Here is a 12,539-nt window from a genome sequence, read left to right as displayed (position 1 = left end):
CAGTTTTTATTGAAATCTGTGCAAAACATTGTCAAATAAGTTCAGTCAGTACAGAGACATAAAATCACAGACGGCAGTGAATGCAACACAAGGCTCCGGGAAAATGGATTGCGGATAAGTGAAAGAGGGCCCAATATGGATCCCTGTGGGACGCCAGGGGAAGAGCTTAGAGGACGTAAACAACAGAAAGTTGTTCATCAAACCTCAGAGAGCGGCTCGTTGATCAGCTGATGCTTTAAGATCTTTAAGCCGCTCAGAAACAAAGCAGCATTTATCCAGCTCTCCCCTCCCTCACTCCTTCTCTCGATCAGCACTGTGTGAAACTTTAAATAGTCTGCAGTCAAACTCACACGTTTATCAAACTGTTCATAAAACATTACAAGATGTTTACATGACTGGATTTACATACAAGTAGAATCATCCGAATGAATAAAAGGAAGAATGATGGTGAAATAACCCTCAGTGTGTTTACTGTTCAGGAACTATTCAACACATCCTGTTTGATAATGGCACTGAATTATGAGTCTGTAGAAAGGGTGTTTATGAACTGCTATTACTAACCTGTATTCGTTATTGATGAGAAATCATTTAACAACTTCCAAATGTTCTTTTAAGAATCTAAATATGTTTAAAGATTCTTAACTCCATGTTATTCATCATTTCACAGGGTATTACTTAGAAAGGTTTTAAAAACGTAAAATATATATTTACAAATAAATCATAATGTCAATAAATCATAATGTCAATAAATCATAATGTCAATAAATCATAATGTCAATAAATCATAATGTCAATAAATCATAATGTCAATAAATCATAATGTCAATAAATCATAATGTCAATAAATCATAATGTCAATAAATCATAATATCAATAAATCATAATATCAATAAATCATAATGTCAATAAATCATAATGTCAATAAATCATAATGTCAATAAATCATAATGTCAATAAATCATAATGTCAATAAATCATAATGTCAATAAATCATAATGTCAATAAATCAATAAATCATAATGTCAATAAATCATAATGTCAATAAATCATAATGTCAATAAATCGCCACAAAGATAGAAATAATGTTCATCACCCTTTCAAATATTCAGTCATCAAAGCTTATTGAATACATGGTTTCCTTTGTGCATCACTGTGTTGTAACAAATGCATTAAAGCTTTAATCTGGAAAATAATTTCATTGATTTGAACTGTTTCATTTACTACAGCTTAACTATCACTTCACGTTTTGTTCATTCAGATTTTTATATTAAGTTTTATAGAAATGGTTTTATTCCCTGCAACGACAAAATATAGTTTGAAGATTTTTATCAAATAAAGACGGTCTTCACTCAGAGAGCAGAGGGAAGTGTTCGCTGGTTGTTGGACTTTCTGAAGCGATTCTATAAAACAGAAAATCAATCATTAAAATAAAGTAACTATAAACACAAACACATTCAAGTTTAATTACCTCTGCTGTGAGGGGGGGTGTCTCAGGTAGTAAACAGCGAGCAGCAGAGCCTGAGGAGAGAGAGCGCATGACTTCACATGATGGAAAACACACACACACACACACACACACACACACACACACACACACACACTGCTCTGTGTGTTTCAGTGTGACTCAGCAGGAGGCTGCTGCTGATTGGCTGATAAACTGAGACTCATGACCCTCGTTGAGATTTTATAATCCATTCACAGGGATTTCATCACAGGGAATAACTCCCCTGCAGCGTCTCCCCTGCAGCGTCTCCCCTGCAGCGTCTCCCCTGCAGCGTCTCCCCTGCAGCTCCACACCTTTTGTTTTATAGCTAAAATTATTTTTGAAATCTGAAGGTTTTGTTTTTTAATCAAATTTTTTATTGAGAAATCCTACATTATTTTAAATATCATAAAAGTTATTTTAGAATTTAGATTTTTTAAATTTAAATGTTCAAATCCTAAAGCTTTATTTTGAAAACCTGAAGCTTTATTTTGAAAACCTGAAGCTTTATTTTGAAAGGTTCTGATTTGCAGACAAAAGAATGAAATCTGAACACAAACAAAGTGTGTCAAGTTTTCATAACAAAGACACAGAGTGACCCCCCCCCATAAACAGATATACTGTGGATCAGATACTCACAGCCAGCAGAGCTGTCCCCCCTGCAGGACGGACGCCCACTCAAAGCTCAGGTGCTGAGTCACCAGCCCCCCCACTATGGGACCGTAGAACATCCTGGAAAATAAGCGAGACGAGGAGTCAAAACCACGGGTAAAAAAAGTGCCTAAAAATAATACCAATAAAAACTGACCCCAGAGACCAGGAGGCCCCGAAGAGTCCGGAGACCATCCCCAGAGTGCTGAGCCCCTCCTCATAGCCCAGCCCACTGTAACACAGCAACAGCTCTGATAGTACACACACACACACACACACTACACACACTACAAACACTGCACACACACACACACACACTACACACACTGCACACACACACACACACTACACACACTACAAACACTGCACACACACACACACACACTACACACACTGCACACACACACACACACACACACTACACTACACACACTGCACACACACACACACACACACACTACACACACTACAAACACTGCACACACACACACACACTACACACACTACACACACACACTACACTACACACACTGCACACACACACACACACACTACACTACACACACTGCACACACACACACTGCACACACACACACACACACACACACACACACACACACACACACACACACACACACACACACACACACTGCACACACACACACACACACACGCACACACACACTACACACACACACACGCACACACACACTAAACACATCATACACACACACAGTATACACACAGTATACACACATCATACACACATCACACACACAGTATACACACAGTATACACACATCATACACACATCACACACACAGTATACACACAGTATACACACAGTATACACACACAGTATACACACAGTATACACACATCACACACACAGTATACACACAGTATACACACAGTATACACACAGTATACACACATCACACACACAGTATACACACAGTATACACACATCACACACACAGTATACACACAGTATACACACATCATACACACATCATACACACAGTATACACACAGTATACACACATCACACACACAGTATACACACAGTATACACACATCATACACACATCACACACACAGTATACACACAGTATACACACAGTATACACACATCACACACACAGTATACACACAGTATACACACATCATACACACAGTATACACACAGTATACACACAGTATACACACAGTATACACACATCATACACACAGTATACACACATCATACACACAGTATACACACAGTATACACACATCATACACACAGTATACACACATCATACACACAGTATACACACATCACACACACAGTATACACACAGTATACACACAGTATACACACAGTATACACACATCATACACACAGTATACACACAGTATACACACAGTATACACACAGTATACACACATCATACACACAGTATACACACAGTATACAAACATCACACACACAGTATACACACAGTATACAAACATCATACACACAGTATACACACAGTATACACACATCATACACACAGTATACACACACAGTATACACACAGTATACACACATCATACACACAGTATACACACAGTATACACACAGTATACACACAGTATACACACATCATACACACAGTATACACACAGTATACACACAGTATACACACATCATACACACAGTATACACACATCACACACACAGTATACACACATCATACACACATCATACACACAGTATACACACATCACACACACAGTATACACACAGTATACACACAGTATACACACAGTATACACACATCATACACACAGTATACACACAGTATACACACAGTATACACACAGTATACACACAGTATACAAACATCACACACACAGTATACACACAGTATACACACAGTATACACACAGTATACACACATCATACACACAGTATACACACAGTATACACACAGTATACACACATCATACACACAGTATACACACATCACACACACAGTATACACACAGTATACACACAGTATACACACATCACACACACAGTATACACACAGTATACACACATCACACACACAGTATACACACAGTATACACACAGTATACACACAGTATACACACAGTATACACACAGTATACACACATCACACACACAGTATACACACAGTATACACACAGTATACACACATCATACACACAGTATACACACAGTACATATAATGTATATACTAATACACGGAGTACTCACTGTGCACTGGAGATGATCTCGGGGAAGGTCGGGATCGCCGTCATCCCCAGAGAGAAACCAATCACAGCCAGCATCAGGACCAGCAGCCACAGCTGACTGCACACACACACACACACACACAGACACACACACACACACACACACACACACACACACACACACACACACACACACACACACACACACACACACACACACACACACACCATTAGAGTGTATTTACAGAAACGGTACTCTGAGATAAATAGGATCAAATGAAAACAGAAACATGCAAAATGTTAAATATATCGATTTTTCTGAACTTCAAAATGCACAATAAAAAATATCGATGAAAGAACTCCGAGAAGTGTCTGACCTGGGGATGTGGAGGATGGGGGCGGGGCCCAGCAGGCAGAAACTGAGCGCTGTGGTTGAGCATCCAATCACCATGAGCCACGGCCTGCTGCTCTGAAACACGTTGAACACGCTAAACACGTTACAGACTTTAAACACGGACTAACACCCGGTCTCCTGCAGGACGTCAGCTCATCTGTGACGGAGGAAGTGTTTTACTCACAGGGTATTTATCAGTGAAGAATCCCAGCAGGGGGGAGGCCAGGCAGTACGGGAGGGAGAGGCCGAGCATGATGAGCCCCACATACCCCGAGGAGAGGCCGAACTGGGGGGGTTAATGCATGAGAAAAAACTGCATGTTTCTGCAGAAAATACAACTTAAACTGCACTTAACAGAAATCACACTTAACAAAGGGCACGTTTATGCACAGAAAGACCCCGAAATTCTGCTTTTTATTCCCATCTGTTTCAAATGTATTTCACAGAATCTTTCTACATATGTGTAGTCGTGCATATCAATGTTTTACACTTTACTTCACATGTGTATCAATGTTTGACTGCACTTCACATGTGTATCAATGTTTGACTGCACTTCACATGTGTATCAATGTTTGACTGCACTTCACATGTATATCAATGTTTGACTGCACTTCACATGTGTATCAATGTTTGACTGCACTTCACATGTATATCAATGTTTGACTGCACTTCACATGTGTATCAATGTTTGACTGCACTTCACATGTGTATCAATGTTTGACTGCACTTCACATGTGTATCAATGTTTGACTGCACTTCACGTGTGTATCAATGTTTGACTGCACTTCACATCACTTTACTTCACATGTGTATCAATGTTTGACTGCACTTCACATGTGTATCAATGTTTGACTGCACTTCACGTGTGTATCAATGTTTGACTGCACTTCACATCACTTTACTTCACATGTATATCAATGTTTGACTGCACTTCACATGTGTATCAATGTTTGACTGCACTTCACGTGTGTATCAATGTTTGACTGCACTTCACGTGTGTATCAATGTTTGACTGCACTTCACGTGTGTATCAATGTTTGACTGCACTTCACGTGTATATCAATGTTTGACTGCACTTCACGTGTGTATCAATGTTTGACTGCACTTCACGTGTGTATCAATGTTTGACTGCACTTCACGTGTGTATCAATGTTTGACTGCACTTCACGTGTGTATCAATGTTTGACTGCACTTCACATGTGTATCAATGTTTGACTGCACTTCACGTGTGTATCAATGTTTGACTGCACTTCACATGTGTATCAATGTTTGACTGCACTTCACATGTGTATCAATGTTTGACTGCACTTCACATGTGTATCAATGTTTGACTGCACTTCACATGTGTATCAATGTTTGACTGCACTTCACGTGTATATCAATGTTTGACTGCACTTCACATGTGTATCAATGTTTGACTGCACTTCACGTGTGTATCAATGTTTGACTGCACTTCACATGTGTATCAATGTTTGACTGCACTTCACATGTGTATCAATGTTTGACTGCACTTCACGTGTGTATCAATGTTTGACTGCACTTCACGTGTGTATCAATGTTTGACTGCACTTCACGTGTATATCAATGTTTGACTGCACTTCACGTGTGTATCAATGTTTGACTGCACTTCACGTGTGTATCAATGTTTGACTGCACTTCACGTGTGTATCAATGTTTGACTGCACTTCACGTGTGTATCAATGTTTGACTGCACTTCACGTGTGTATCAATGTTTGACTGCACTTCACATCACTTTACTTCACGTGTGTATCAATAGTGTTTCTTCTCTCTGTGTGTTTGTGCCACCCCGCGAGTGTTCGGGTTTCCTAACGCTGCTATTTTCACATGGAAATAACGAGCTTGCACAGGGTGGAGATTAAAGTCACCGTCTGGATGGCGAAGAGCGACAGCGCGGCGTCCAGGAAGCCGAGGCCGGCGCTCAGCGTGAAGATGACGAAGCAGATCAGAGCGATCTTCGGCTTCGTGAGGAGGAAGAGGAAGGAGTCCTTCGACGGCTCCGAGTCTGCAGCTCCGGACAGAACCAGAGAGGAATGAAATGACTGTGGTGAGGGGGGGGGGGGGCATGACCACAGAGTACAGAAAACTACAGAAAAAATAAAGTATAAAATAAACAACGTCATAAATAACCCTAAAAACAGAAAGTAAACAAAGGTAAACAAAGGTAAACAAAGGTAAACAAAGGTAAACAAAAGTAAACAAAAGTAAACAAAGGTAAACAAAGGTAAACAAAAGTAAACAAAGGTAAACAAAGGTAAACAAAGGTAAACAAAAGTAAACAAAGGTAAACAAAGGTAAACAAAGGTAAACAAAGGTAAACAAAGGTAAACAAAGTAAACAAAAGTAAACAAAGGTAAACAAAGGTAAACAAGGTAAACAAAGGTAAACAAAGGTAAACAAAAGTAAACAAAGGTAAACAAAGGTAAACAAAGTAAACAAAGGTAAACAAAGTAAACAAAGGTAAACAAAGGTAAACAAAGGTAAACAAAGTAAACAAAGGTAAACAAAGGTAAACAAAGGTAAACAAAGTAAACAAAGGTAAACAAATGTAAACAAAGGTAAACAAAGTAAACAAAGGTAAACAAAGGTAAACAAAGGTAAACAAAGGTAAACAAAGGTAAACAAAGGTAAACAAAAGTAAACAAAGGTAAACAAAGGTAAACAAAGGTAAACAAAGTAAACAAAAGTAAACAAAGGTAAACAAAAGTAAACAAAGGTAAACAAAGGTAAACAAATGTAAACAAGGTAAACAAAAGTAAACAAAGGTAAACAAAAGTAAACAAAGGTAAACAAAGGTAAACAAGGTAAACAAAGGTAAACAAAGGTAAACAAAGGTAAACAAATGTAAACAAGGGTAAACAAAGTAAACAAAAGTAAACAAAGGTAAACAAAGTAAACAAAAGTAAACAAAGGTAAACAAAGGTAAACAAAGTAAACAAAAGTAAACAAAGGTAAACAAAGGTAAACAAAGGTAAACAAAGGTAAACAAGGTAAACAAAGGTAAACAAAGGTAAACAAAGGTAAACACTGCTCTGGGCCTGAGAGTCTATCACAGAGCGCATGGAGAGGAACTGGACTGACGGATGTTGGGCAGCACGCAGATGTTGAATGGCACCATGACGAACAGCAGCCCCCCCAGTACCATGAAGGGAACCTCGTACCCAAAAGTCTCGTAGAACCAGCCCCCCACTGGGGGCCCAGTATCAGACCCAGACCCGTGAACATCTCCAGACTGCCCTGCAGGAACACAGAGCAATGGATAGTCAGCATTCACCCCCACCCTCATCCACCTCCACTGGCTCCCAGTCACTCTTCTTCTCACCTACAAGTCCCTCCATGGCCTCGCCCCCCAATACCTGTCTGACCTCCTCCGCCACCACACTTCATCCCGGAATCTATGATCATCTGAACAGGATCTCCTCTCCACCCCCCGCACCAGGTTGCAGACTTGAGGTGATAGAGCTTTCAGTGTAGCGTCCCCTACCCTCTGGAACTCGCTCCCCCCCGAAATCCGCAGCGCCCCAACCCTGGATACTTTCAAAAAAGCTCTCAAAACGCACCTTTTCACCGAGGCCTTCCCACTAGACAGTTAGTCTGATAGGTTTATGATTCCGCTACTTGCCCCCGCCAACCTGCCTGCCTCTTTGCCCTACTCCCCCTACCTGACTTGTAAAGCGACCTTGGGTTTCTAGAAAGGCGCCTTATACAAGTATTATTATTACATTAGCATTCCTGCAGCTCCTGGAAGACTCTCTGTCTGTTTTCCAGCCCCCCCCCCCTCATGCCGGAGGGTTTCTGCTGAGTCCGGTCTCGGGTTATAATGCAGCTTGTGTTCTGGTGGTTCTGCTCACCAGCACAGTGGCCACATTGTTGGGGAAGATTTTAGCTGTGATGGCGAAGGAGGAGGTGCAGGCGGCGGCAAAGCCCACCGCGTCCACCGAACGCACCACGAAGCAGAGCGCCACGAAGGGGGCGCCGGCCGGGACCCGGGTCAGCAGCCTGCCGGATAATATAGAGATCAAACATACACAGGAAATAACACGTTAGAGACATGGGTTCAGAGATCCAACTCCACTTGTGTTTCTCAAAATATTAAAAAGAACTCTAAAATGTTTGACAGATTTTTTTCCCACCAAATAAAAGAACTATTTTTCTGAAACTTTGTTCCACTTTTCTTCTCGAATGTTAAAATGTATTTTGTCTAAAATGTCTAAAAACCTTTTCCTGTAAAATGTTCAAATGTTGATCGACATTTTATTGTCTGCCTCGTACCCGAAGAGGACGGTGGACCCTGCAGACACGAACAGTCCGGTCACCAGCATGAACTTTGCTCCAATCTGAACAATCTGACACAGAACAGACCATATCAGTGTATTTACATTTAAGTAAACAACAATAAATGACAATAATAATAAAGACAGACACGTACATATTTCCCCATGAGCAGCGAGGCGATGAGGTTACAGACGGCGTAGCAGCCGAAGATCAGCCCGATGAGCGTCTGGCTCGCCCCCTTCTTCACCGCCTGCTCACACACAGATCACCGTCAATCACTCAGGAGAAACTGCACTGACGCAGGGTGGTGTTGTTGTTGTTGTTGTTGTTGTTTACCTGCCTGAAGACTGCAGCTATAAACTCAACTCTGGAATAAATCCTCTCTCCTGTTTCTGAGGTTAATGTGTGTGCACGGTGCTTCTTCAGATAAATACATGATTACATTTGGGTTGTGCAACCATTAGCCCCCCCCCCCCACCTGATCACCTGGATCTCCTCCTAAAGCACCATTGTGTTTCTTTAAACCAATCAGCTCTCAGAGGGGCGTGGCCAGCAGCAGCTCATTAGCATTTAAAGCTACAGACTCAGAATCAGAGCTTTAGGAGCAGGGCTGAAACAGAGGGGATTATGGGATGCTGAACAGTGTGATTCATACTAACAGACCAGAGGACATGCACTGATGCTGAGTCCACAACGAGTCCTGTCATGTACGCATGTGACATCATGGTTATCATGTGACCCTCTGATCCGGCTCACCCGGGAAGAGGGGCCCAGATTCGGAGTAAATCATGGAGAGAAGTTGACGGAGGCGACTGAGATCAGGAGAACGCTCGCCCTCGTCATCGGGGGGGGGCTCTGAGGTGTCAGCCGCTCTGGGTACGAAAATATCAGAGAAATTAAACGTTCTTTCGTACTAAAAGGTAAACAAATAACAATGACTTTCTAATATTAATAACACATATTTAAGAAAGTCATTTATTCTGCATTGGTAGAGACAATCGTTAAGAAGTATGTGTTCAGTATTTAACATAGAGATGCAGGTCTATCAAATTTTAGGTCATTTGACTTTAAAGATCTTTTTCCTCTGGTTGTTCCTCCTACACGAGAAGGCTAAAGAATACACAGAGCTGAGCTTGACATAAAGAACAACAGTATGTATACTCAGCATTTAACCTGCATTAAGGGTTCCTCAGGATTCATTTCAGGGTTAGTTAAGTAATATATAAGTCACCGACCTGAGAGCTGAGAGTCCATCTTTAGAGAATCACCAGCATGAGGACAGGAGACACAGGGACCTTATACCTGTACTACAGTCTATAATAACTCGTACTACAGTCTATAGTAACTCTGTACTACAGTCTATAATAACTCTGTACTACAGTCTATAATAACTCTGTACTACAGTCTATAATAACTCTGTACTGCAGTCTATAATAACTCTGTACTACAGTCTATAATAACTCTGTAACTACAGTCTATAATAACTCTGTACTGCAGTCTATAATAACTCTGTACTACACTCTATACTAACTCTGTACTACAGTCTATAATAACTCTGTACTACTACAGTCTATAATAACTCTGTACTGCCCTCTATAAGAACTCTGTACTACAGTCTATAAATAACTCTGTACTACCTCTATAATAACTCTGTACTACAGTCTATAATTAACTCTGTACTACACTCTATAATAACTCTGTACTGGCAGTCTATAATAACTCTACTTACACCTATAATAACTCTGTACTACGCTGTACTGCTCTCAGAGTCTCGGTGAGATTCCTTTACTACAGAAAAGTAAACTCTGTGAGCACAGGTGAAAACACGCTGTCGATCAAATAAGCCTGACGACACAGCTTCACGTCAAACACAGTGATTGAGTCCAGAGAACCTTTCACACATAAGGGCTCAAAAACTGTCCTTTTTCAGACATCTATTAAACGATTTAACTCAGTGAACGAAATTTACGACACTAATAAGAGCCCGCACAATTAAAATAATTAAGAAATAAGTTTGTGTTTCCAATTTCAACAATGTCCCTCTAGAGTGCCGTAGCCCGTTTCAGATTTACCCCACGTGCACACCCGTGTTGTTAGTCTACAACTGCAGGTGTGTGTGTGTGTGGTGTGTGATAAAGTGGTGTGATGTTAGTGTGTGATGGTGTGTGTGTGTATTGTGTGTGAGTGTGTGATGTTTGATGTGATGTGTGGTGTGAGAGTTGGTAGTGTGTCTGGTTGCAATGGGTTGATCATGTGACCCTCTGATCCTGGCTCACCTCGGTGGGGAAGAAGGGGCCCAGGATGGAGTAGCAGATCATGGAGGAGAAGTTGACGGAGGCGACTGAGATCAGGGTGAGGACCTGCTGCCTCGTCATCCGGGGGGGGGGCTCTGAGGGTTCAGCAGGGTCTTCTGGGGGTACAGAAAAATATTCAGAGAAATTAAAAACGTTCTTTTCGTAATAAAAAGGTAAACAAAATGAACAATGACTTTCTAATATTAATAACACATATTTAAAAAGTCTTTTTCTGCATTGTTAGGAGAAATCGTTAAGAAGTATGTGTTCATTATTTAAGATAGAGATGTGAGGTCTAGTCATATTTTAGGGTTCATTTGACTTTAAAGATCTTTTCCTCTCGGTTTTCCTCCTAACGAGAGGCTTAAGAATCACAGAGCTGAGCTGTGACATAAAGAACATACAGTTATTGTATTATCTGCATTTAACCTGCATTAAGGGTTCCTCAGGATTCATTTCAGGGTTATTAATATTATATAAGTCACCGACCTGAGAGCTGAGAGTCCATCTTTAGAGAATCACCAGGCATGAGGACAGGAGACACAGGGACCTTATACCTGTACTACAGTCTATAATAACTCTGTACTACAGTCTATAATAACTCTGTACTACAGTCTATAATAACTCTGTACTACAGTCTATAATAACTCTGTACTACAGTCTATAATAACTCTGTACTAGCAGTCTATAATAACTCTGTACTACAGTCTATAATAACTCTGTACTACAGTCTATAATAACTCTGTACTAGCAGTCTATAATAACTCTGTACTACAGTCTATAATAACTCTGTACTACAGTCTATAATAACTCTGTACTACAGTCTATAATAACTCTGTACTGCACTCTATAATAACTCTGTACTACAGTCTATAATAACTCTGTACTACACTCTATAATAACTCTGTACTACAGTCTATAATAACTCTGTACTACAGTCTATAATAACTCTGTACTGCAGTCTATAATAACTCTACTACACTCTATAATAACTCTGTACTACACTGCTGTCTGCTCTCAGAGTCTCGGTGAGATTTCTTCACTACAGAAAAGTAAACTCTGTGAAGCACAGGGAAAACACGCTGCCTTCAAAATAAAAGCCCCACGACACAGCTTCCTGTAAACACAGTGATTTGAGTCACAGAAGAACCTTTCACAATAAAGCTCAAAAGACTGTCCTTTTTATGACAGTCTG

The 12,539-nt window shown here is 40.4% G+C and overlaps 1 protein-coding gene across 1 annotated transcript; it reads right to left on the bottom strand.

Annotated features, from left to right (window-relative positions):
• Window positions 1-14: 14 nt before the first annotated feature.
• Window positions 15-12,370, bottom strand: slc18b1 (solute carrier family 18 member B1). The gene is given in 15 exon segments (XM_063909076.1): window positions 15-1,400; window positions 1,469-1,518; window positions 2,123-2,215; window positions 2,292-2,366; window positions 4,386-4,481; window positions 4,741-4,832; window positions 4,942-5,043; window positions 6,644-6,780; window positions 7,857-7,976; window positions 7,979-8,012; window positions 8,627-8,774; window positions 9,048-9,121; window positions 9,205-9,300; window positions 11,327-11,460; window positions 11,834-12,370. Coding segments are annotated over 14 exon segments (1,269 nt in total). The 5' UTR covers window positions 11,874-12,370; the 3' UTR covers window positions 15-1,400; window positions 1,469-1,490.
• Window positions 12,371-12,539: the final 169 nt, after the last annotated feature.

This window comes from Eleginops maclovinus, chromosome 19, assembly GCF_036324505.1.
Source record: "Eleginops maclovinus isolate JMC-PN-2008 ecotype Puerto Natales chromosome 19, JC_Emac_rtc_rv5, whole genome shotgun sequence".
Lineage (NCBI taxonomy): Eukaryota > Metazoa > Chordata > Actinopteri > Perciformes > Eleginopidae > Eleginops > Eleginops maclovinus.
Note: the sequence above shows the minus strand (reverse complement) of the source record. Positions and strands in the feature narration are given on the sequence as shown.